This window comes from Haliotis asinina, chromosome 10 (genome assembly GCF_037392515.1).
Source record: "Haliotis asinina isolate JCU_RB_2024 chromosome 10, JCU_Hal_asi_v2, whole genome shotgun sequence".
In the NCBI taxonomy this organism is placed as follows: domain Eukaryota; kingdom Metazoa; phylum Mollusca; class Gastropoda; order Lepetellida; family Haliotidae; genus Haliotis; species Haliotis asinina.
This window is the reverse complement of record NC_090289.1, coordinates 18,456,539-18,483,604: the sequence shown is the minus strand read 5'-3', so window position 1 is coordinate 18,483,604 and position 27,066 is coordinate 18,456,539. Positions and strand designations below refer to the sequence as shown.

Here is a 27,066-nt window from a genome sequence, read left to right as displayed (position 1 = left end):
CAAATTCTTGCACAAGACCACCAGCTGGATGTCTCTCGTTATACTATTTGCAAATTGTTGCTGAAATTTGGTTATAAATATAAAAGTGTTCAGGGGATAAAACTTGCCATGTGTGAACGGTATGACATCGTAAAATCAAGAATAAATTACTTGAGAACAATTAGAAAAATAAGCCCTGATGGTTACGAACCGGTGTATCTAGATGAGACATGGGTAAATGCCTCCCATACAGCATCTTACCAATGGCAGTATCCTGACAGACAGGAGCCGAAGCGGAAGCTACCAGCTGGTAGAGGACAGAGACTTATAATTCTGCATGCTGGCTCAACCTGGGTTTGATTGGGTATTTAAATCTAAATCCACCGACGGGAGAGACTACCATACGGACAAGAACGGGGCTGTCTTTACACAGTATGTAGAAGAACAACTGATCACTTCCAGAAAAGTCCTTGGCAGTCACGGACAATGTTCCATACCACAGTTGCCGTGAGTCCGATGATCGGTGCCCAACATAAGGCTGTCGTAACGCAGAGATCATTGAATGCCTTGACAGAAACAACATCGTAAGACCTGACAAAGTAACAAAACTAGTGTTGTATAAGCTTGTGTTACAGCACAAACCACCACCTTCCTATACCATCGACAATATGTTGAAGAACGCTGGTTAGGAAGTTCTACGATTACTGCCATACCATCGCGATTTGAATCCAATCGAACTGATATGGGGGATATCAAGGGGAAAGTATCACGCTACAACACGACATTCAAGTTATCTGACGTTGAAAAAATTGTTCACTCGGCAATAGGGGAGATTGATGTCAGTCGGTAGGAAGCCTGTGTCAAACGTATTGTCAGTTGAAAATGAGTACTGGAAACTAGATGATATTAGAGAAGTGTCCATCCGACCAATCTTAGTACATCTTGGATATGAATTAGATACTGACCTGCCGGAAGAAGAGATGTTTTGTGATTGAGAAATCTTGAAAAATTCGAGGAAAACAAGTAAGTGATCAATCCCCAAAATACAAATCAAAGACCCACTTCAGTAATGTGTACATGCATAGTTTCACAGAAATATGAGTAATGGACTGTGAATAATGCCTAGAAAATAAACCTGTCCCCTAACTACCTCCAAGTTCAAAATATTTTCATGGAAACTGAACAATCAAAATTCTCCGTTATCTATATGTGTATGAAAAGATATCGCAATAGCAATTTGAAAACATAGTATAAATTATGTGACATATTTGATTTTGAGATGACCCCCTTCTGCCCTACACAGGTATTGACACCGTTAACTAATGCAAAATGCACGTGCTTGAAGTCACGCGACATGATCTGCCGAGCATAATGTAAGAATGTGACATGTGCCTATTTGCATGACCTGGTCGCTGTTCCGGTAAGTAGCTCAACTCCGTTGACATGTGAGGTGTTGTTTTCAGGTCCCTTCAAGCGAACTATGAAGTACCATACATACATCTTGTGACCTTCTTCCAGGCGAGGCACAAATAGAACAACTTGAATGCCTTCATGCAACATCAGGCCCCGATTTCTCGAAACAAACCTTTTACTCAAATCTCAAACTGAGTTTGACAATTTGAAACTGCTGATTTTTTTAACTTAAATGCATTTTTTAAATTAGAAAATGCATAAACACCTTAAGCAGTATATCCACAAAACTCAAACTGTCTACTATTTTTTTAGTTGAATATCAATGTCAGTACATTCTGGGGAATGTATTTTCTCAAATTTGAGTAAAAACTCGAACTTTAGTCAAAACTCAGAGATAAGTTTGTTTCGAGAAACTGTGGCCAGGTCACTACTACCCCTTAATGTACTTACTGCAGTCCACGTATACTGTTTTGGCAATACTGCAGCTATATCATGAGGGGTTACCAGAAAAAGGGCTTCCAACATTGTACCCATCTGGAGAATCTTACTGCACGCCAGTTTTAGCAACAATGCAGCTATATCATGGCGGGGAACACCAGAAAAAGCGCTTCGAACATTGTACTCATCTGGAGAATCTTACTGTACGTCGGGTGTATCAATGTTGCAGCTATATCACGACAGGGAACACCAGAAAAGGGCTTCAAACACTGTACTCATCGGCGTTACGAGCGAACGCTTTAAGCACAAGGCTTCCCTACCGCCCCATTATCAGAATGTTGGTAGCTAAGGTCAAACATCATATGAATCGATTCATCAGCGGTTTTCATAACTCTCCAATGACTTTGCATAACAGATGTTTCAGTTGGGTCAGTCAGTAGTTTGAAATTACAAAATATGTCGGATAAGAAGCTGATATGAGTACAGTCTCCCCACGTATGAATAAATGCAGTCTTCGCTTACTGATGTTACAGTCGACAAGACCAGAGTCCAGGTGGGCAGGGCCAGGTGAGCACGTCCAGGTGAGCACGTCTAGTGGTCAGAAATGACAATAAAATAATACTTGCAGTGTTGGTACATCACTTCGGTCAGATTTGACGGGACCAGACAAGACGTTTCTGTGAGTACATGTCATCTACAACAGCATATACACCTTTTAGAACGTTTATGCATTGCCACGGCTTGTTGTTTATTAGGAATGGCACAACTGGAGGTGGCAGGACTTTTGGGGTATATTATATTATTACCCCTTTCAAAACATTATCTTCGGACGTCAACGGGCAACCATTTTCGGAGATCATCCAGTTCCTTGATCGTTCCATATTTGTATCACAACTGTACGTAGTGAGCTAGGACAACGCAGTGTCCAGCGATACGTCGCGCAGGCCTCCCATCAATGTAGTTCTCAAGACAAGATTGGGATAGTAAAACAACCATCTTGTGTCGTCAAGGCGAGATCGCTGCCTCGACTGTTTCAAAGCAGATGGTGATGACAACTCATACTAACAAATTTAATCGAGTTTTTCACCACCCTCCTTAAGGGCACGTCGCAATATTTCTTGTAAAATGGTTTTGCTAATAAATTCGGGATGGTAATACATTGATGAAACTTATGGCAAAATATTTGAATTGTTATCTTTCGTATAGTAACGTTTACATCAGTGTGTTTTAAACTGTCATACTGTTGCCCGTGACTGAAATTCTTCAGAGTTATCGCACGTCTTGTCATATATGTGAGTGCGTTTACTTTTACGCCGCATTCAGCAATATTCCTGGTTTGTGTAAATAATCGAGTCTGGAGGAGACAATCCAGTCACCAACACTATGAGCATCCATCTGCGCAATTGGAAACCGATGACATGTGTCAACCAAGTCATCAAGCCTGACCACCCCATCCAGTTAGTCGCTTCTTACGACAAGCATGAGCTACTGAAGATCAATTCTAATTCTTTGGTCGGATAGCAGTAACGTACTATGGAGTCCTTATTACAGGTTTGTATAGATTCGTGTACTGTTAACACTTGTCAAAGGGCTTAACAAAGCACGTGATTTAGACTAGCAGTTTTCAGACTACCAGGTTGTGGTTGTTACAATGGGTGAGTGGTTGAGGTCGCTGACTGTGTGTGTTTGGTGATAGGTCCCACACTCTAGAGTGTTGAATCCGAAGAATAGTACCAGAATGTGTAATTTTCTAAGAACGTGAGATACCAGACATAGCATATCGTACTTCGGGCAACGTTACAAATGGCAATGTGTGTATTCATAACTTCATAGTTTATCACATTGGTGTCAAACATGGATAATATCACATGTCAACACCTGTGTTTATCTATTATTTCTACAATTTAAAATAAAAACATTACAACAAGAAACTAGAGTGCGCAACTGAAAGCCCTGAGTATATAACACATGGATTGTATTGCTCGTGCGAATTTTCAGGAACTTCTGGAACATCCGAAGAACATTTTTCGAAAACCTGTGTGCTATCTCTGAGCCATCATAGTTTATCGTGGAGGCAAAAATTCGGTTAGAATGTTGCTTCATCCTATTCTGACGGCATACCCAATTGACATCGACACCTACCAGTCATCGTTTCTTTGGCTTGCAGATTGGTAAAGTAGCATGATACAACTTTAGCTGTATTGCATTCCGTCAGTTCACGTAATACAGACAGTCAGCGGTTATGGATGATTCCAGCCGATCAAGACAAGACAAGGCCACTGGCAGAGGGCGATTATAGGAGCCTCGTTTTTCACACTGTTGTTCTGTCCTTCTATCAACTATTCTAACGGCGTCTTCCTAGTGGCCTTCAAGGACACCGGTCTGTATGACGTCGGTAGGCTCTCCTGGCTCATGGCTGTCAATAATATGATGCATGCTGCTGGAGGTACGTCGTTCACAGTAACGTCTACATTACATGGATCTCATGTAGACACGTGTGTGGCTGAGTGAGTCAGGTGAAGTTACAGTAAATAATTTGGATGCACATAGTGTACATAACCTTTGTGACAAGTGTGCTACTTTTGAGAAAGCCACGCTTTACAGCGCTGACAAGAGGTAACCATTGTCAAGCGGATCCATCATCGGATACCGACATGTATACAAAACAATATATATCTCTGTACTTTCGGAATCGGCGACATGACTCCTTTTATATGTTTGTGCAAACGTATTGTCCAATTTGTAGTTGGAAAATATCAAAATTCGTAAGGTAATGAAAGTTGACTTTTATGATAATTACATCACAACTTCCTTATCTTACATCCCAGTTTCGATAGATCATTTATGCATATTCACAAAATGATATGTATAGCATAGTATACATGCTTGGACATAGTTTAACAAATCCCAGAATACTGTATCTTGCAATATGTTTTAAGGGCCTATTGGCAGTTGTCTGGTCAGTTTGACCAGCTGTCGAATAACTACCGTCATCGCCGGACTTGCTGCATTTGGTGGCTTCCTGTTGGGTGACTTTACGTCTGATAGCACTGTTCTTTTCATGACTTACGGCTGCATACTGGGTAAGTTATACTTCATCAAACAACATTAAATAATAATTTGACTGTCAGGTCCCTTTCATCCTGTCATGGGGTATCTGACTACCATCTCTAGCTCTTCAAGTCAGGCTTTCTTTGACCGACAGGTCACTAGCCTCTTTGTCCGTGGCTTATGGTGACAGTCAGCTCTCGCTCTACCTTCCGTGGCTCTACCTTCCGCCAGCCCTTGTTTTTTTCCATTAGAAGGTTTGGTATATATGTTGTTAAACTCGGATCAGGCAGGTTACTGTTTGGTTCAGCTGATGAGATTGTTCGGCAACATTCGGGCCTGCAGCGAAAAGATACGGTTATTTCAGTTGAATTGTAGCAGTCTGGCAAATGACATTGGAAGCTTCCACGAAACATTTTGGCGCTTTTCCGTGTGGAATATATTTAAAGAGCATAATGACTGCCCGGACGTAATCCAACAACCTCCAAAATTGTGACATATATTTTTTCGAATACTATTTGCATGGTGATAAGGACGGGAAGTCTGAAAGGAATCATGGCTCACAGAGATGAGTTGCACCTCCTTGAAAGTGTTTAGATCAACAATGCTACCCGGCGTATATTGTTTGTTTGGTTTGGTATCAACATTCACCGACAAACGATCCCGAAATGGATGTATGTCTACGTTCTTATACTTGGTTTGACCCCTGACCTCTACCCTACAGTTACATGTTCAGGTTTTACAGTTATGTTCAACTGTTGCAGGTATTGGTCGCGGTATGGCCTTTACCACCACCACCATTAACATTGGCTACTGGTTCCGAGAGAACACCAGCATAGCTTCTGGAATAACGTTTGCCGCAGTTGGCATAGGAATGCTTGTACATCCTCGCCTTGTCCAGGTTTTTGTCGACTGGTATGGTGTGAACGGAGCACAGATGATGATGGGAGCCATTTCATTTCACACATGTATATGTGGTCTGCTTCTTCGGCCTTCTGTCTACGAACTGGAGAGACATGGGGCCCGAGTGGAAGAAAAACTTGTCCAAAAACGAGAAAGTTTTATTACCTCGTTTATGAAGTCTCTTGCTCACTTTAAAAGTACAATTTTGACAAACAGCGGGTTTCTTTACTTTGCATTAGGTGTGTGTTGTTTTAGTATGTCCTTGTGCATTATCCTGACCTTCATGGCTGACTTCTTCAACTTCAGCGGTGCAACACACCAAGAATCTGCCCTGGCTATGTCACTTGTAGGAATAGGAAGTCTGGTAGGACGGGTCCTTGTTGGTATTATGACAAACGACCGGGCTGTCGGATCAGTGCTCGTGCTGTCAGGTAACTGTGGGTTATCAGCTGTCATAACTCTACTTCTTCCATTCATGGTCCATTCGACTGAAGGGAGGTATCTCTACTCAGTGTTCATTGGTGCTTACTTAACATCGATATCCGTTATGCTTGGCCCTGTTACGTTGGAGAAAGTTGGACTGGAGAACCTGGCATATGGATTTGGATGCATTCAGTTTGGTACAGGAGTGATTAACCTCATTGGCCCACCATTAGCAGGTAAGATATTCTATAAATCAGTGAGACATATGCCTTATGGTGTTAGTTTGCTTGCGTGTGCAATTGTCTTGATATGAGCTCTTCTTTGCTTCAGTTGAAATAATGAAGATGACTGGATCGTACTATTCGGTGTTCGTCTTCTGTGGTGAGTTGTAAAACCTGAACGTATGTACATGGAACAAAGTAGTAAAAGTGCACCATCCCAGAGACAAATACCTACATATGCGATAAAATGAACTGATATTACTGTGAGTGTCAATTTTCGGGTCTATTTTCATAACCGCTTCAGTGGTGTCGTGGTAGTAGTGTCGATTCTGAGTCCCTATGATGTCTGAGTAGGGAATTCATGCTTACCTGTGTCATGATATCTCTGTGAGTGAGTGAGTGAGCTAGCACTATGAAACCAACTGAAGACTGGGCTAGTACAAGCAGCCACACATACATACGCATGCATGCACGTCGTCATATATATTCAGTGACATTTCACTTCACCATACCTATTTTCACAAGGAGAATTCTCAAGTTCAAATTTTCCTTTTACGAGAGGGGAGTATGTAATGGGGGCAGTTTTGCTAAACATGTTTCAGATGTTATAACCTATGCCTGCAGATTCAGAGTGGAACAGTGGTATGACATACTTAGGCTTTACGATGTTTAGACTTCTCTTTATGTATTTACGGTGAATTTATGTCACTTATATTAAAGCCATCCATAAAGTGTTAGTCAAATAGACAGAAAACGTCTTCCAATTTCGTATCTGTATCACTACGTCCATTTTTCAGTTGTCTGTAGTCTGGTCAGCTGGATATAACAGGAAAATTCCACATCTAAACATTTAAATTTTGCCACATGACGCAAAGTATTGCTTCTGTTATTTCAAATTGTTTTGCGAAACACATTATGACACAATCATGGCCATATTTTTCTTGAACATATTCCTTTTAACCATGAAGTCGTTCAAGATAATTCTTGACTTCATATATCATTTCGATCACTTTTGTCTTCTTTTACAGCGGTTCCCCGCATTCCATGTGTTTTTCACATACCCTGAATTAACTCACGTTTACGTTGCTTTAATTTACATTACTCTGTGTATAGATTATGAATTTGGGAACATCTGAAGCATCACTATTTACTTGTTCATGTTGGAATGGTGTAAGTCGCACTGTTAGAATATCATATTATGTTTTCTGCCCTATGTTTCAGCTTGTCTCCTCTCTGTGACGAGTACTTGTGCGCTTCTCTCGGACGTGTATAAGCACGAAGACAGGCCACTGAATGCACTCCTTAGAGAGGACGCTATTTTGACCAATACCCTTGTGGTTATCGATGAACATCCGCGCCCTCCAGCTAGGAGGGATTCCGCAGGAACACCTACAACGGTATGACACAGCTGGATAATCGCTGAAAACAAACAAGGACTTTGGTTTTATCTCAGTATTACGTATTAAGTAAATACATATACAAGATTTATCTTCGATGACTTTTAGTATTTCATTTTTAAGTCTGTAATATAGGAAATCCAATTACAAAACGCAATATTATATATTATATATTCGTGACAACAGTGACCCATTATGCTAACTGGATGAGGTAAAGCGTACGCACCTGCCAGTACGTGCCCAGACTAATGCCTGAACTATGGAGATATGGCTGGTTTGTTGTTAAAGCCGCGCTCAGCAGTATTCACGCGGTCATTAAATAATTGACCCCAGACCAAACAACCCAGTGAAATGACGCCATGAGCATCGATCTTCACAGCTGGCATACGATGTGATGTTACTTGTCAACACTTAAGATACTGGCTCATGTCATCAATGCGATTCTCTTTTTAATGTTTGTTTTTTTTAGTTAGAAAGGTTATATGTATCAACAAGACAAAGTTTGATTTTGTATAAATATACATTGGTTGGACCTTGTTTGTGTCTGCTTATAATTTTATGAGCCTCTGTAAACTTTCGTCTCCTAGAAGTAGGAATACGCGCCAAACGTCCAAAAGTTGCCCCCTCCTTGACACGACTACATGACTACGAGTGAGATGGTGTAACACAGTGCTGCCATGGAACTTGGCAAACTGGAGGCGCATATGGTTTAGCGATGAATCCCGTTATCTCCTACAGACAACGTCATGAACGTTTTGCTCCTAACTGCATCAGACAAGTGGACAGATTCGGTGGTGAGAGTGTTAGGGTGTGGGAAGGGATCTCACACACACGCAGACTGGAACTTGTTCTTGTCCAAGGCAATCTGACGGCCAATCGATACATCTGCCAGACTCTCCGTCCGCACGTCCTTGACCTTGTTGAAAGTCAACGGCATCTCTTCCAAAAGTACAACGCCAGGCCCCACAAAACATGTGCCACCGTGGACTACCTGGCCAATAACAACATCAATACCCTCCCCTGCCCCTCCAGATCTCCAGATCTAAACTCAATCGAACACCTTTGGGATCAGATCGATAGGACGGGTACGTCAACGTCGTAATCCACGACAGAATCCACATGTTGTTGTTCCACATGCTGCAGGAGTAATGGAGAAGGATTCCACAACAAAACATCCAACGACTGATTCGATCTGTACCCAGGAGGTGTCGGGCAGTGGTGGTAGCTGGATGTGATCATACGAGGTACTGACTTCAACACCACCTGGTGCACAGCAGTAATGACTGTTATTCTCATGAAATATGGATAAGATAGCAAAGCATTGCTCAAATTCCATTCATGTATCTTTGTTTTCCGCTAATCTACACATTTCTCTTTTGAAGAGTGTATATGGTAGGAAATAAAGATACGTCCAGTCACCCAGTAAAAACTTTTATAACCCGATAATACAATATGCTAACTATCTTGCGCACTTTCGTCCGAATTTCTGCACTTTATCAATATACATATATAATACAGGGCAGATGGCAACAAATAGCAAGTTGAGACTTTGTAAGTGTTATGAACACGAACAATGCTTTAATCACACCAGTGTTTTTTTTTTGTTTTGTTTTTTTTACTAACGTTTCGGTTTTTTCGTCAATAGTTTGTAATGTGTAGGTCATACAGCATTATACAACATTCTGCAAAATTGATTGTTTCGTTACATAGCCTTAATTTTTTTGCATATCTACTTCGCTGTGTAAAATTATGGAGCACTGACCATAGACTGGTATATCATCCTTGTCACTGCTGTACTAGTACTCGTATTATGTATCACATTACCAATATCGGTATATTTCCACCTCTTAAATCTCCCTTTCAAAACACTTGTAACTTTTTTCTTCTATGACAGGCACCCGTGAACGGCCACCTCATCGTGTGGTGGGTGCTGGGTAACACTGACAGCCCTTCACCCCCGTTGTGGACCCGGGGGGATATTTGGCCCACCAATCCGTTTGCCGAGAGTTGCAGCCCTGTATCGGAGGTGGAAGGGATCCTGGTAGTTGAGGGCCTAGAACAGCGTTCCTATTGCCCAACACACCACTTTGGCCCTGACTTCACCTAGACGGGAGGTTGAATGGGCCCGGTTCATCCAATCGGCTGGTCATGCCAAGCCCTGTGCGTGGACATATATATGATTGCACAAATTTGATTTGGAATTTGGATCTTTGGTATTGGCCTTATTATTCATTGAATATGTTTTATACCTCGAAATATGCTATGCTCCAAGCTTTGCCTAGAGTCTTATGCCCAGAAGGCGGTGGCTCATGGACCAATCTGGTGCATTAGGTATTTATAATTCTTCCGCTGGAGTATAGCATCTGAGTATCCATGGTGCTGCAAGTTGGAGACCCACTTGTTTCTAGCATTGTGCCTGTGATACTCCGTGGTGGGTGGGGAGCCCGGGTGATAAAGCATAATACACTAACCATGGCTTATGACCCTTATCAGGAATGAAAGGTCAAGGTGTGCTTTATGTAAAGCGTTTTCCGACCCGAAAAATTAATGAAACTTTCCAAACAAACAACTATTTGTTTTCTTTCTCTTCTCCAAATGTTCCTTTTAATCAGTGAAGGCAGGGTAGTGTAATATCCAAGTTGAGACCTACATCCCCAACCCGCTCAGGTGTTTTAAATGCCACAAATATGGACATAGTGTATGTATATGTACATGATGACCTGATGAACTGCTCAGATGACCTTTCATCTTCTTCGAAACAGTGTCCAGTTTGAAAGAGCAAATGTCAATAAACAAAATAAAATGTACCCAAAATATCTCTTTTTCTGATGCAAAAACAAACTGGTGAAGAGATCTGACCTTACAGAAAGTTATGCTACAGTAGCAAACACATCATCTGTGTCCAAATCTGAAATAACAAAATCATCCACAAGCTGCCAAGCTACCTTGACCTGGATCAGTTGCGACTCTCCACAGCTTTTATACCCTGCTATATCATCTCAGGCTGAGGAATCACTTGCTGGTACATCAAAGTCTTCTTCTAATCATCTTCACAGTCACGCTCCGAGTCTCAATCGACAGCTGACAGACAACAAATTGCTGAAACTACACCCAAACCTAAGCCTGATGCTTAAAAACAACAAAGTGGCAGAGCCCCAAAAGGGTCACAAAATAGAATTCAGTTGTTCAACAAATATCGATCTCTTGAAAACATGGACGCATCCGAATACGTCGATTCTAGGGCACATAGCTTGTCGCCCTCCAAAGACGTGCAGGGTGAATCAACAATAAATCCCCCAAAAGATAGTTTATTCCAACAACATTGTACAGTGGAACTGCAGAGGACTGAGGGCTTATTTAAATGATTTACAGCCTCTGGTCCAAGATCGTACACCTTTAGCGATCTGTCTCCAGGAGACTTGTTTAAAACAGATAGATACTTTTGAGCTTCGTCATTACAAGGCATATCATTGCTTTTCACCTCCGGGTGATAGGGCCACGGGAGGGTCTTCCATTCTAGTCAAACAGAACATTATCCATAGCTCTGTTTCACTTTCTACTAATTTTCAGGCCGTTGCCGTGCGACTTACTTTGCACGTTGTGTTTACATTATGCTCTCTCTATAGTTCTCCGTCTTTGACGTTTCACAAAACCGATCTCCAAGCTCTGTAAGACCAACTACCGAAGCCCTGTATATGATGGGAGATTTGAATGGGCACATTCCACTCTGGGAAAGTGTAACTACAAACACTAAAGGTAAATTAGTGGAGGACTTTTCTTCTGATTATGATTTATGTATTTGTAATGATGGTTCCAGCATATATTTACACCCTGGTACAATCTCTTACACAACGCCGTATAAAATTAGCTTTACAATATATCACAAAACTATACTCTAACGAATCTAACCCTGCATATAACTGTGTCATCAATCCTCGCTATGAGGATTTGTATAACAAAAGGGCTTCTCTTGTTAGCCTTTCGAGTCATATAGTGCTGCTGCTGGCATTGACCTGGAAAATATAGCTCCATCCCGGCGTCTTTCTTCTCCTCCATGGCAATTGGTCAGGCCACAAGTTGACCTAACACTGACTACATTTAAAGAAATCAGCAACTAATGAATTACAATATAAACAAGAATACAATCAATTAAAGAGTAAAAATAATACTTACAAAGCCTTATTTACAGATGGATCCAAGGACGGTGGCGCAGTGGCTTGTGCCACTGTCATTCGATCTAGGACAGTATCTTCTAGAATACCAAATAACAGCTCTATTTTACTGGAAACGCCATATTAACGGCTCTTAAAATATTCCAAGACACCCTAAACATAAAAATATATAATCTATTCAGATTGTCTTTCGTGCCTTCAGTTAATTAAAAACGTATAGTGTAAACATCCACTGTTAATTGAAATTATTTAACTCTATAATGATCTTGCTAATGGCCAATACGACATCGTCGTTTGTTGGTTACCCAGTCACGTAGGTATTTATGGTAACACAGTGGCTGATCTTGCTGCCACGGCAGCACTCAAAAAATCTGTGACACCACTTCTTATCCCATACTCTGATTACAAGACTAGCATTAGAACTTACATACGTGATCTTATGCAAAAGAAGTGTCACACCCAAGTTGGTATCAATAAATTAAATGAAATAAAACCCTATATTGGTTACCCCAACTTGGGCTGTCAGTCCAGATTTGAAGAGATAATTTTGCGACGATGTCGTACTGGTCATACAAGATATACTCGTGCATACCTTTTAGTAGGTGAGGATCCCTCATTTTGTATCCCTTGTGATGAGACAGTCACGGTCAAGCATATCCTGCTTGACTGTGTTGACTTTTCCATTATAAGGGATACACGTTTCATTTTAACACAGGATCATTTTAACACAGGATCATTTTAACACAGTTAATTCTCATTCTGTTGTTTTTTTTAGAGGAAATTGATTTCATTGTTGAATTTTGAGTAATATGTTTTGTAGGTAGATCTATGTGTTTTGATGATTGGTAGTTTAGATTAGTCACTAGAATTGTTAGTGGTTGTACCCTCAAAGGGGGTTGAAGTATTGTAAAATTATTGTCCTCCTGAGAGGGTACGTAAGTCCCAAAAAGTTAAGTCTACCGAGTTTTTAACCGTAGTATGCTTGTTATTTTACTTTGACTAGCATTTCTTACACTTGCTAGCGGCTGAAGGGGTGGTGTAAATCTAGCTAGGGCTCATGCATGGTCCCCATGGACCCTATGGGCCCTAGTATGCTGATCTACCTTCAGTTGTTGGCGATCTGTAGCTCGTGCTTTATATTTTATAGTCTGTTTTAATTACTAGAATGTTGTACTTTTCCATGTTTGTTTAATATCCATATCTGTGATACCCGAGTATTTTACTGTCCATTATCGAAAAGTTTTCATTTTTCTCATATTAATTCTTTTCGTCTCGATATGACAGAGATATTGCTGATGTGACGTTAAATAGTAATTCACTCACTCAGAGAGTATATCCTCTATGCTGCAAATCACCGACCTTCAAGGACTTGTTTATATAACGTATAAAATGATTATCTCATTATGATATATCTGTACTTTGTTAAACCCATGCACTATTGGTTACAAACCGTATTATTCTCCATGTCTTGATGAAATGTATGGGTAGCATTATAACAGGGAGCATTTCATATGGTCTGTTATATCCTCTAGGATCACAGCCTTTCCCTTGAAAGTTTTGTATATCTATCCTGTAACGTAAAATTTAGGCATCATTGGTCGTGGAATGTTACATCTCTCACACCTGGACACACCAGTACAAACATCCTGCCAAATCGTTTGTATCGTACATAGTACTTGCATACGTTCTTGTACATATTGCATATTTACTATACACATGCACAAAAGTTAAGCACCACCCACTATTTGTGTATTTTTGCTACTTTGGATACTCAATGGTAACTATCATAACGAGATCTATGACTGTCATTGACAACACTGGTTTGATTATGTTTGGCAACTAAACGGGTGATGACGCTGTGATGACGACCCATTTGCCTTGCAATGGCCCTGTATGACATACCAGCATTTTTCATGCCTATCACATGCCATCTCTCAGCTGTAGTTAACTTTCTCCTCACCATGGCTGATTCTCTAACTCTAAAGTAAAAGGATAATATCACAACAAACCGGTGAAACCAAGTATGTAAAACTTGATTTTCAAGATTCAGATGGTAGGGAAATAGAGTTGCACGTGCAGAAAATTTGCCTTGTCATAGCTTGACAATCTTAGGTTCAAGAATCTACGAAAGGCTAATTCAATCATAAACATTTATAGTTTGTATTTCTAATCTTCGGTGGTGAAATTAAGACACTATGAAAATAGTGGCGCTTAACTTTTGTCCATGTGTATATATAGTGTTGAATTAGGCATCACTGACCGTGGAATGTTGAATCTCTCATGCCTAGATATACATGTATTACTATTACTTATCGTTGATGGCCCACACCACTTTACTGAATAAAGAGAATGAATGAGTAGGTGACAATGCTTAAATGAGACAGACGAGAGAGATGTCACATAATGTTGAAATGAGACAGGCAAGAGAGACGTAACACAACGCTGAAATAGAACAGACGAGGGACCCGTCACATAATGTTAAAATGGGACTGGCGAGGGAGCCGTCACACAATGCAGAAATAGGACAGGCGAAGGAGCCGTCACATAATGTTAAAATGGGACAGGCGAGGAAGTCTTGACATATGTTGAAATAGGACAGGCGAGGGAGCCGTTAAATAACGCTGAAATTGTACAGGCGAGAGAGCCGTCACATAATATGTTGAAATGAGACAGACGAGAGAGCCGTCACATAATGTTGAAATGAGAAAGACGAGAGTGAGACAGACGTGAGAGTTGTCACATAATGCTGAAATGAGACAGACCATAGAGACATCACACAATGCAGAAATGAGACAGGCGAGAGAGCCGCCACATGGTGCAAGCAAATCTTACAGCACTTTGGTATCGGCTATTAATTACAATTACTGTACAGAGATTAATCTAGTGGCTGTTTGGGCTTTCTCTCTTAGATACTCTTGACTTTGTCACCGATTCTTTGGTTTGTTTTAGTATCAAATGACAATTTCCAATCATAGCTGTCAAGGCTTAAACGGAAATCTAGCCAATGTCAGCACCTTTCAGATCAATTACAACCATATATCTCAAGGTCAAGAGAAATAGTTGACTGCTTGTCGGCTTCAGATCTGTCCGTCAGCCAAACAATGAAGCGCCACCATTGTGACATGTTTCGTGTGTTGAGTTTTCGAATGTTCCACACATGAGACCTGATGCGTTTTTTGACGTAACAATGACAGCAAGCCAGGTGGTACCTGGGTATTCGTTGTGTATGGAAATATGTAAAGGTCTTGGCAAATATGGTGAAGACAGAAGCAACAATTTTTAGTTGTTCCCGGGGACATGGTCATATGTTTTTTGGGTCTTTGGGTAATCTTCTGACAAGATTTCATCTGAATTCCCCTTGCTCAGATTTGCATTTCAGTTAGAAGTTACCAAGGGAATTAATAGCTATTCTGCTACGGTAAAATCCTGGAAAAATTCTTACTGTGCAGGTGGTCATCCCCGGTCTACCCAGGTTCTCCTGTGACTTACAAGCAGGGCAGTGGATCGCATCACATTGGTCATACTAAAAGCCCTCGAAAACAAGATACCTGGATACAATCGTGACTCTATGATGTTGTACCATCAAACGCTACTACACCAGCTTAATCTGTGTGAAATCTGATGATTTAGTTGAATAAGGGTAGCCCCAGACCAAGAGTATCTCACATCTAAGACATTTTCGGAGACAGGATCGAGTGGAACGACCTTATAAAAGGATCCGTGCCGTCTTTGAGAAACTATCATGGTTGAAATTGATCTTGCCAAGTGTCAGTTTGCTCAGACGAATGTTGTTCAGATCAGATAGTTCAAGTAAATAATATAAAATAACGGCAATTATAAATGTGTTAAAGTTGATCAGAACAAATTGTAGGTCTGTTAATTATAGGATGTTTGAAACTACCATGTATCATGTTCTTTTATCTTGTTGAAAATAGTGTGTTAAGGAAAATCGTTTATACGTGATTTGTCCATTTTCGCCTATGTAGATACTATTACAATAAGGACAGTGTGTGTGTGTGTGTGTGTGTGTGTGTGTGTGTGTGTGTGTGCGTGTGTGTGTGTGCTAAACAGAAACAAACCGACCAATCACATCTTGTTTAAATAATACCTAGTTCACAATTTGATATTGCTATGATCATGTTTTGGGATATGAAAACGACGTAGTGTGGCTTACGCAAAATTATGTTTTTAACAATTTGTCATCCTTATGACGCTAGTCGCGAGAATTCTCTATGACGTATAGATGTGTGCCACAAAATATGATTTCTCAAAGGTAACATCGGCATCTGTATTATAATAAACGACCTTCATGATTTCACTAATATTGGCGCAAGAGTACCCCACCAAAGTATGATTCTTGGGTGCCGAAGAGTCGATCAGTGCCACTGTACTTTTCAAGCCAAACGACATCACCTCTCCATAGCTCGGCGGCTGTCATAACTGAAGCGGTACTTTCCGTGGAATTGTTATTGGCGATGCCCGTTCCCTGAGCTAAACAGCCATGGCGGTCTTGATTCAGGAGTAGTCTGATTGTGACGCGGGAGTTTCTCCCAAAGGAGCTGACACCAGCCCAGAACATGAACGTCCCAGATACAGGTGCTGTGAACATCCCTGTCTTGCCATCATAACTCTTTCCGATGTTGTAGAGGGCTGAGTCAAATATCAGTTTCTCGGTGTCTTTCACGTCAAAGTAGTAGGCACTGGGACTAGCTTGGAATGCAATGGCTGTTTCAAGTCCATCTAGGTAAGGAAATGACAGAATGTGGAAGTGAATTATACACTGAATGCACTTCCATGGATCAAATATGCCTAATTTGATTTCCTGGTGAATGTAAGAAATATGTGAAAGCAACATAGTAATAGAACTGACAACATAGAAAACGTTTTCTTCAAGATTACCACCTAAAATATATAATAAGAAAATATACAAAATACGTGTAATCAACACAAGTAACAACACCAAAATGTCATCCACCAATCTGACATCCACACCAGCTTCATCCACCAATCTCACTAACGAATTTGCAACCCTTATACCATTAAAACAGATACTACCGATTAACAATTCCTTCCTTATTCTGTGGACAGTTTATATTTTCACTGCAACCACTGCAGTTCCGTTAAGCATTTCACTTTGTGACGATGTTGTATTATTACGTCCATACAATATTATTCTGAGGGTCTACCCCGAAAGTTTCGCACGTAGCCAGCCCACATTGGGTGAGAAAGTTGAAATACTCGTAGTATTACGACATCAATCAGCACTTTGTGCCATTAACCAAAGCACGTAGTGCCAATACAGTTGTCATCAATATGTTTCCCACTCAGCAATGTGTCAGCTTAAACAATACGTATCAGCCATTGTCATGTCATCATCACAGGCACCACGCACTGATCGTGTCATCAACACATGTACGTACCACCCATTGTCATGCCATCAACACAAGCACCACGCACAGTCATGTCATCAACACACGTACGTACCACCCATTGTCATGTCATCATCACAGGCACCACGCACTGCCATGTAATCAACACACGTACGTAACACCTGTTGTCATGTCATCATCACTGGCACCACGCATGATCATGTTATCAACACACCTACGTACCATCCATTGTCATGTCATCGACACACCTACGTACCACCCGTTGTCATGTCATCATCACAGGCACCACGCATTGTCATGTTATCAACACATGTACGTACCATCCATTGTCATGTCATCAAATTGTACAACCCATTGTTATGTCATCAACACATGTATCACCCAAAACCATCAACAAAATGACAAAAAGTCAGTCATGCATATCAGAAACATCTTGTGTGTATGAACCTCAACGATCTGGTTCACACAAACTCAAAATAATTCTGTACTAGAAGTGAACTGTGTGTTTGTTAACCGCTCGTTTTGTAATTGCACAAAATGTATACTCACCTATGGAAGAGGAAATATTATTTAGCATTTTACTTTGGTCCTCGACATTTTGTTTCAAGTCATAAAGGCTTTTCTTCAAATCACTGACTTCCACCTGTGTTGTGTTCGCCTCCAGGCTAGCGTTTTCCATTGTTTGTGTCAAGGAAGTGAGTTCTTTTTTAAAATCACCAACAGCTGCAGATGAGGAATTCATATAATCCTGAATGATCTCCACTTCACACGCAGTTCTGTTCGTATCAGCCTGGGTCAGGGAAAGTTCCGCTTTTAGTGCTTCTATTTCCTCCAAATTCGACTTCAGATCAGAATTGATTGCATCCAAAATTGTCTCATTTATTTGTGCGTTCAGTGCCTTCATAGACGAATTTAGTAGCACAAGTTCATGTTTAATAGCTCTCTGCTCAGACGAGGTTACGTTAAGGTGAGATCTGGCATCAGAAAGTTCAGTATGAAGAGTTTTAAGCTCAGTCTTCAGATTGGGCAATTCTGATAGATTTGATGACTGTACCTGAAATTTCACCAGAGCTAATTCTGACTGAGATTTCTTGAGATCATCTTTCACAGTGTGTAGTTCTGCCAATGCATCCTTCAGCTGTGTCTGCGTGGCGGTTAGACCCTGCAGCGTTGCCGTGTGCTGGAGTTGGAGGGAGGATAATTCTGTCCTCGTTGTTTTCAAATCGGCTTTCACAGTCGTCAGATCTGTTGTTGTTGTCTGGAACCGAGCCTCGAGATTCTTCAACATCTGTTCCATCAAAGTCACGTGACTTGTGATGCTGTTCAAATCTGCATCTCCATTTGGCTTTGACATTGGCACAATGAGGCTGAAAGCAGAGGACGTGAAAAGCACCAGGAGCAACAGGGTCCAAGTTGCGCCACACATCGTGATCGGATGAAGTGACTACACTCGCTCTATTTCAGCACTGAACACCAATACTTGGGAATAATGACACGCGGACAAACCATTGATAAGACATTGATACCACTCCCCTGTTCCAAACTGAAGGCAGCTGCTGGTCACCTGGAAATGGCCACAGAGAATAAGCTAAACGCTTATAGTGACGTTGTCTTGATGGTCACGATTACAGGAGTATTATATCAGCATTGGTGACTTACTGGATGAGGAATTGGCGTAGGATGACGTGTTAAATGGGATGAAAACTGTGAAAAATAATAAAACCTGTAGCCGTTCTGCTTTCACAGCAGAATTTTATATACTCTTCTGGGCTGATTTAAATAAGTATTTAATCAAATCACTCAATGTAGGGCATTCCAGAGGATAGTTTTTATCCAGCCAAAAGCAAAGATTAATTACGTGTTTCCCCAACCAGGTAAATCTAAAGAATATTTTAAAAAATGGAGACCAATAAATCTGCAAAACTGTTTCATAAAAAACTGATCCACACTACCAATGCCCTTACGTTATCATTAATGAAGAGCAGAAGGGCATTGAGCCAAATACATATATTGGTGAATGTACACGTCTTATATGACATCATAAAATTCTCAGATTGCATGGAGATGCCAGGAATGTTACTTTTTATTGATCTCGAAAAAGCATTGGACTCCATGAAAATATAGTACCTAAACCGAATCATGTATTCTCATCTCTCCCCAGTTAAAATAAATTCTCATTTATAAGAGAATTAAAATCAGAATTATTAAATGCATTTGGCAAAACAACCCAGATAAGATAAGCAGAAGCACACTGAGGAATCAGTCTACCAAACGTTTGGACAGATGTTATATTCTCATTGGGAAATTACATCATCAGTAAAAGACAAAACATCAAGGACGAAGATGATAACCTCGCACAACCAGTGTGGCACAATGACAATTTAGGTATAAAGGTAGGAATAAACACCAAAAACAACTTGGTAGATGACAAAGGAAAGAAACAAACAAACAGTCGTTTTAGAATATGCTAAAGTTCGAAAACGATTACAAAATATTGCATCTTAACAAATTCCACATTACATAAAAAAATATCCTGTTTGCCTTATATTCCTTAACTTTTACAAGTTTTAGATAACCCAAGCAGAATATCTTTTGATACGCTACAGGCAGCAAGAATTCAAAATACTGGAGATGGGACTTAGAGTACACGAATGGACATTTGATAATGATTGAAGATATGCCCATAACATACCCTTCAGGGCGCTCACTAATGTTAAACGTCTATGGTTCCAATACAGTATTATTCTAAGGTATATATCAACTGACGAAATGCTTTCGCGAAATAAACTGACTGAAACCAATGCTTGCGTATTCTGCGTAGACCATAAAGAGCACATTCCATGAATGTGATAATGCCAAAGGACAAATATACATCCAAATACATCACATGTTAAATAGAGCTTGAAGTTTCATATCATTTAAATAATTACAACTCGAAGATAGATTGGAGTGTATCATCATTTCTACCGTTTTGGTCTTCTTACCACATGCATTTGGTTGAAGATGTTATCCATATACTTTATACTATACTCTCTGTACACTTGAAAGATCAAAAACTAAATTCTTGGAAACGGTGGCCTTTCGACTGTACTTTGACTTAGCACGAAACAAGTTGATCAAGAAAATGTATACTAAACGAAGTGGATACAGGTAGCAAAATGTGGTGACGCATGCCGGGATATGTTATAACTGCTAACAGTTGTGAAGGATGAATAGGGTATAATAAAATATGTCACAGTTGATGTATTCTGGCCAATAACACAATACCGCCAGGAGATTTTCAGACGTTCTTTCAGTCGACGAGGCAAATTGCTCATGTGTCTTTCGACGGTGGTTTGGAGAAGTCGGTCCAAGTCACTTGCATCGCCTGTCCAGTTTCCTGAAGAGTGCCAGTATGTTGTCCACAATGTGGAGCTGGGTTCCTTCAGTAATCCCACCCCACGCCATAGCAACTCCATCACCAAATCTATCACCACAGCATACCTATTCATTGTTCTGATGAAACCCAAGGTGTTTGCTAACTTATCTGGGATGTGTCTTAGAATCATAAGTAAAACATAAATAAATGGCTATTTGTTTCTGCAAAATCATGATTCAGTTCACAAAATTTGATCACCTTGGAATAATGGCAAGATCGGTTATATATTTATTTTGATTTAATGTTTATTTTATTTTTTTAGCTTTGCCTTAAATCTTTATACGCTTCACGGACACACACATATAGTCATGTGTTGAAAACTTCCCGCACTCAACATATTTCCGCGCGTTTTGTGATGTTACACCCAACATTTGTTTACTTGTATGACATCTTCTAGCATTTGTTATCCACAGATTTTCTCGACATTCTACATGTCAACTCCTAAAATGTCTTTGGATGAGCCTACAAAATGTTCTTTGCTTATAAGTAAGCGCTATGTGCGTCCTTTGACTATCTTCTAAAAAACACAAAATAAAATTAGAATCAGCTGTAAATGAGGGTCATTGTTTGAATAGATTAATGATCGACCACATGTTTTCGATCTCGTGTGTGTATATAATTCAAATAAGGGTCATTTTCGAACTATTCATTTTACTGGGCCTTCTGCCAACGTCGGCTGTATGTTGCAGATGAAATTACAGAAAACTAATAGTACCAGCAACAGACAAACGGGTGTTGTGTAAGACACATTGTATTTAACGTGCAGATACTTGGTGTATTTAGTAGGTAGGGCAAATGGGATGATCTCTACCCAAATGTTGTGTTTGCTGCACCAATCCGGCACAACTAGACTAACCAAACCTACCCGATGTCATGTGCCAGATATTTCGATGACACTGGTGATTCCACACTGGTAATGAATTGTTACATTATGTCCACGAACGTCACTGACCACGTGAACAAGTCAACTATTAGTCAGCCAAAAAAGTAAGAACTAAGCCACCGACATTATCAACTTCAGCGTGACAAATGGAATACGGAGACAGACACTCCGAAATTACCCTCTACCCCCTTTTCCATCACCACAAGGGACAGTCGTTTCGTGGCTCTTCGGTTACCATGCCATTCGACATTCGGATGTAAGGTTTGCGAAAACAAAAAACAAACAAACAAAAAAAAAAAAAAAAAAAATGCCAACCAAACAAAAAAAAAAAACAACAACAAAAACAAAACAAAAAAAACCCAAAAGCAGCATACAGGCTGTTGGTGCTCTCTAATGTCCAGGTCTCTTAAGTAGTGACATTGCATGTTGGAATATTAATTTTGGAAATTTAAATGAAAAATGAATGGCTGTTGGACAAGAATAATGAATGAAATTTAAATGTAAGAATGTGGAGAAAGTATAATGAATGAATGTTTGAAGCATATGTGTATTATGTAAGCAATAGTAAAATAAATACAACTCTTTGGAAGTGTGTGTATATGAAATTTTAAAAAGTACAGTTTTGTGCCGTTTTGCGCCGTTTTGCGGTCTGTACTGAGGCAGGACTTTTGAACATCAGTATTCTTGATACCAGTCGTTCAGTTATTCCCCTTGTTAGGTGACTGGAGTATGACATGAAAAGTTCAGGTTTACAATTTTCAGTCAGCAGTGTGTGGTTAAACCAATTGTCTACATGTAATAATAATTATTTGCGTTTGATGATACCCTAAACAATGCATAGTAATATAATAACACAGAAACAAAGATAGTACACCGTATCAGTTTGTTTTATTGCACTCTACGTGTAACACAACACGCTTCGTCACTCCAGGCTACTTTTATTTAAGAAGAAAGTACAAGTTAAACTGGCGATGGTTCTGGCTCTGGCCCTCACTCTGGACCTTTTCTGCTGCGTGCTGCTGGAGAGGTTGTTGGTTCTGCCTCGGTCGTCTGCCCTGCCGCCTCTCTCTGCTCAACAAAACCTTCGTTTTTGTGCACAGAAGTTCGTGGCCTTCTTTAAGCCACTGACCCAGTTCGTGACCCTACTGTCAGGCACCGGAGTGTGATGTCTTGCCTACATCCTTAAGTTGATTGTCACACCTGGTTGGCGATACTTGGCCCATAGTCTCAGGCTGAAGTATCTGGTCGTGATCCTTCACCTACTGTTCCAGGCTCTTTAACTGTCCCAGTGTCCCACAATTTAGTACATGAACTACTTTTTTAGACCGATGGTCATCTATCAAGACTGCCCATCGTCAGCAAAAACACACACAATTGCTACTTTCTGTAATCCGCCCAAGCATACGTGACCCTCTTCAAGTAACTTGACCCTCGTTACAGTTTTCTCCCGCATAGCTGTGTTACACTCGCCTCTATCTACTAAGAAATATCCGGAGGAGATTTCTTTAAGACCGAGCCAATTTCAGAGCCGTCTAACAGAACCAAGCCTACTACAAGTTGCTCATATCCACATTATAAGTACAATCACATCAGTATTGTCAATACAATTATCAATACAATCATAGATGTACAATTCACATCTATTATCCATACAAGTGCCGACCAAATTAGCAGTATAACATATGTACATAACTGACAGTGCCCTTCCACCCCTCTTAACCGAGTTACGGTCGTACACTTTCAGAAGTTATTAGCAATTTCCAATCACCATTATAGTCTATGTATGCACTGACTGTTTTATTTACACGTTTGGAGAATTCCGTTCTCCCAACACTAATTGAAAGTGTCCTTGGACTTCTGTGCATTTCCTTCACTTCTAAATGCGACCCTCTGTCCCTTTAAGCTTCGCTGTAGACCGGGAAGATCACATCACACACTGGTTACACTGGTGTCTGTAAGAAGAAACCTCTCCTCCCGAATTAATCGGTGCCATCTCGTACCAAGGAGTGTCCCTGGCATCTCTCCAACCTCTCACTCTCCGGGTTAACCATCTGTTAAACCCTTGGTATCCTAAGCCTATTCCTGTGATACTAACTCTAATTTCTATTGCGAATATGGCATATGTCCATTTCGGATCCTTAACCTCTATAACCTGATTCAGCATTCCCTTCAGCTCATTTACTAACTGATCCATTGATATTGTTTCGAGGTCTTTTACCTGAGCTGGCAATTTCGTTGTATTCGTCTTACTCTTACTGAGGGTAGAATGAACCGATTACCACCATTTTAGACTTGTAACATTAAATACCTTGATAGCATCAAAGAAAGATTCTTCTGTGTGAAATTGACTTTGTGTCTGGTAATGCGGTGGCAATGTCACGTGATCATTTGAGGCATAACAGCCTATATTGAGCCTGACGATGTCTAGTGGAGGTTCAACAATGACTGTCGAGGCTGCGGCTACATTATCATGGCAGAAGGTTAGTTGACTCATAGTATTCACAACCCAACTCCATCAGATAGGTATTCTGCTAAAGGTAAGACAGATTTCAACCTGATAATGGCATTTGCCTACAAAATCAACTTTCTTATTCAATAAAGTAGTGATACACAACTTACTTAGGTTTATAGGATAAACAGGGCTTTTAATAGAACAGTAACCAGTCACTGGCTTAGTACGTCTTTCTAATTCCTCGGAGGTAAGTAATACATATTTGGTCCGCTTCACATTTACCGCAAGTGAATCGGCTTTGAGCTGGTATTGTGCCACCATGTTATCTAATTCATTAGACTGAAGGTTCTCAATAAACCTGGGTACTGGTAAATTATGAACTTTATAAGCTTCATACTTTCCACTAACATCTAGTAAAGGAATTTTCAGAATCACTAAGATTTTGTTCATATACAACCGTAGAACTTTGCAAGGTTCTATAACATCGCCAGAACTCTTTGCTTGGATGTTCTGGCAATTGTACTGTGCGATTAAAGTGGGTGCTAATATCCATGATTAATTTATTCAGATTAGAAGGGGTAATAGTACTTAGTGTCAATTTTCCTAGTGCCAGGATATTTAACTGTAACTGTAGATAAAACATTGTTTTTTGTATAACTTCACGAATTTCTCCAACCACCAAAGAACATCCCGAATACACTATTACATAATTGTTCAAACTTTAGCAACTGATTCTCTAACGTTCTAGAGATATCAAGGAACTTCATGTCCTCTTAGTGTAACTGCCAGTTCATTGATCATATGCCTATTTCTTGAAATTTCAACCCTGCTTGTGCTTGGTAGTAATGCTCAAGGTATGTTGAATCCTCATACGAAATCAACCTGATCCATCTTCTTCTGTTTGCACAATCATACTCTTCGTGGGTTGATGCGTTCGACAGCACCGCTGTTTGTATTTATAAGTGGCTCATAACCCAACTACATTGTATATAGAAAGGTCATATGTTGATCGGTTGTTTGTGGCAGATAAGGCAGGTTGTTTCCTCACATCCTTTCGCAAAATTTGACCTTGGAACTGGATTCTTTAGCCTTATTTTCATAGTAAATTTCTAGCTGTGTCGGATATTTTCAGATGCAAATTTGCGTACCATATTCAGATCTTCAATGAATGATTTCAGATGAATATCCACATTCGTACAGAGTGTTCCTTTGGGGATTAGCGGTGTGTCAAAGGGCAAGATCATTTCACTCCTAAACAGGTGGCATCCCGGCTGCTTCTGACTGTGTTGTCCTAAAGGTCAGCATAATACTTAAAGAAGACGTTAAAGGTCACATGCAACCAAAAAATCAAACATAATTAAAACACAATTATCACTGATTCATAACATAAAACATACATTGCTGCTTGTAAAAAACAAATAAACAAAACTATAAGCGTACGATCGCGATTCATAAGTGCAATATTTTGTACTTGGGCTTAATTCCCTCGAAACGAAGCACTCGGGAGACCGAACCCAGTCATAGCGGGTGGATGTGCACTTATGTGTAACGACTCATGTACTGGCTCATTTGCTGATACGCTGAGGGCTCATTGTGTGCACAGAAAGATGATCTGTTTGAAGGGCATTTTGGAAGCATGGCGAATCACAAGGAAGTAAGATTCTTTATGGATAATAACAACTTCTTTACTGTACTTGATGCGTCGTTTCAGTGTGGATTCGTATACCGTTGTCAAACAAATTCATATACACCAGAAGAAGTTGTTATCCATAAATCATGTATGAAGAGATGTTGGGTTTTGTAAATACATGTTCTCTGAATCTGCGTTCGATCCAATCAAATATCATCTCAGTAGAGATGGTGACGTGCTGCGCAACTGGAAACTGTCATTCGTCCAAGTACAAAGCAGGAATTGAACTGACAAGAGTTTGCCCCAGTTTCCGTCAGATCCATTCATCTGAGCAAAATGGATGTTGTTTGTTTGCAACGCACAGACATGAAAACATGTCAGCGCAGCACAGTTGTTGGACCACACGCATTTTTTCAACTTTATAAGTTGAATTGGCATTTTTGATGGTTTGTTTCGGCGAGTGCATACCGAAAGGTATCGGAATCTGCAAAGTTGTGTTTTACGTTGCATGTGACCTTTAAAGGGGCTGATCTGTTGTAGTAAGCATGTTCAGATCGTCGGAAAGTATCACAAGATCTGAGGTAGGGTTCCACAGCATTTGTGACATCAAGGCCTTTGTGACATACACCAGTCATGGTATGACTTTGGCATTTGATCTGAAAGGCAATCTGAGTGAAAATTATATCTCGCAGACAAAGGAATATTCTTACCTCTGATTTGTTACACTGCACTATTTTTGAAATTATATTCAATCGACTTGTGCACTAGTCCTTTGCTTTCCTTGATTTGATATAAGCTGGTATCTCTTCAGTTTCGAAGTGGTGTATGATGTGTGTTTTGCGCATTGCCATGCAGGTCAGGACTTGATGTGCGACTCAGGTTTGGTAACAGATGCAGACATCTTAGGCTTTGCAAATGTTGTCTTTAACAATTTGGTTTTTTGAATTAGGTCCTAGTCTTCCCCGTGAGCACTGGCCTGTATTCTATGGGACATACTGAAAAAATGCTCATTGTGGGAAGCTTAAGCCGCGTCATGCGGTGGGAAGGTTCGCCTCGGTCGGTAAAGCATCAGTAGTATTGGTGTTTCCCTCTCTGTCAAATGTGTATTGCTGATGTTGCAGAACCCGTCTTGCCAAAAGACCAGTGACAGTTTGCTTAAATTGCAGAAGCAATGTGAGTGCTTTGTAACCTGTTAGCACTGTAACATTTTGTTGGTCTTTCTTTCAACAGTATATCTGTTACCTCATGTTTTTGTACGTTGATTTTGAGTTAGATGAATGACTGATCTCACAACTAGTA

The 27,066-nt window shown here is 40.3% G+C and overlaps 3 protein-coding genes across 5 annotated transcripts in view; 1 reads left to right on the top strand and 2 right to left on the bottom strand.

Moving 5' to 3' along the window:
* LOC137298287 (armadillo repeat-containing protein 8-like) overlaps window positions 1-27,066 on the bottom strand; it is an 801,735-nt gene that overhangs the window by 91,148 nt on the left and 683,521 nt on the right. The gene's annotated exons all lie outside the window — the stretch shown is intronic.
* On the top strand, window positions 722-9,929 carry LOC137298572 (monocarboxylate transporter 12-like). Its single transcript, XM_067830872.1, has 8 exons — window positions 722-825; window positions 2,364-2,397; window positions 4,087-4,276; window positions 4,770-4,913; window positions 5,643-6,440; window positions 6,535-6,585; window positions 7,647-7,822; window positions 9,717-9,929. The coding sequence occupies exons 1-8, from the start codon at window positions 722-724 to the stop codon at window positions 9,927-9,929; spliced, it is 1,710 nt and encodes a 569-aa protein (XP_067686973.1).
* On the bottom strand, window positions 16,313-18,810 carry LOC137298571 (uncharacterized). The gene is made up of 2 exons (XM_067830871.1): window positions 17,934-18,810; window positions 16,313-16,734 (listed from the first exon to the last, which is right to left on the bottom strand). The coding sequence occupies exons 1-2, from the start codon at window positions 18,808-18,810 to the stop codon at window positions 16,313-16,315; spliced, it is 1,299 nt and encodes a 432-aa protein (XP_067686972.1).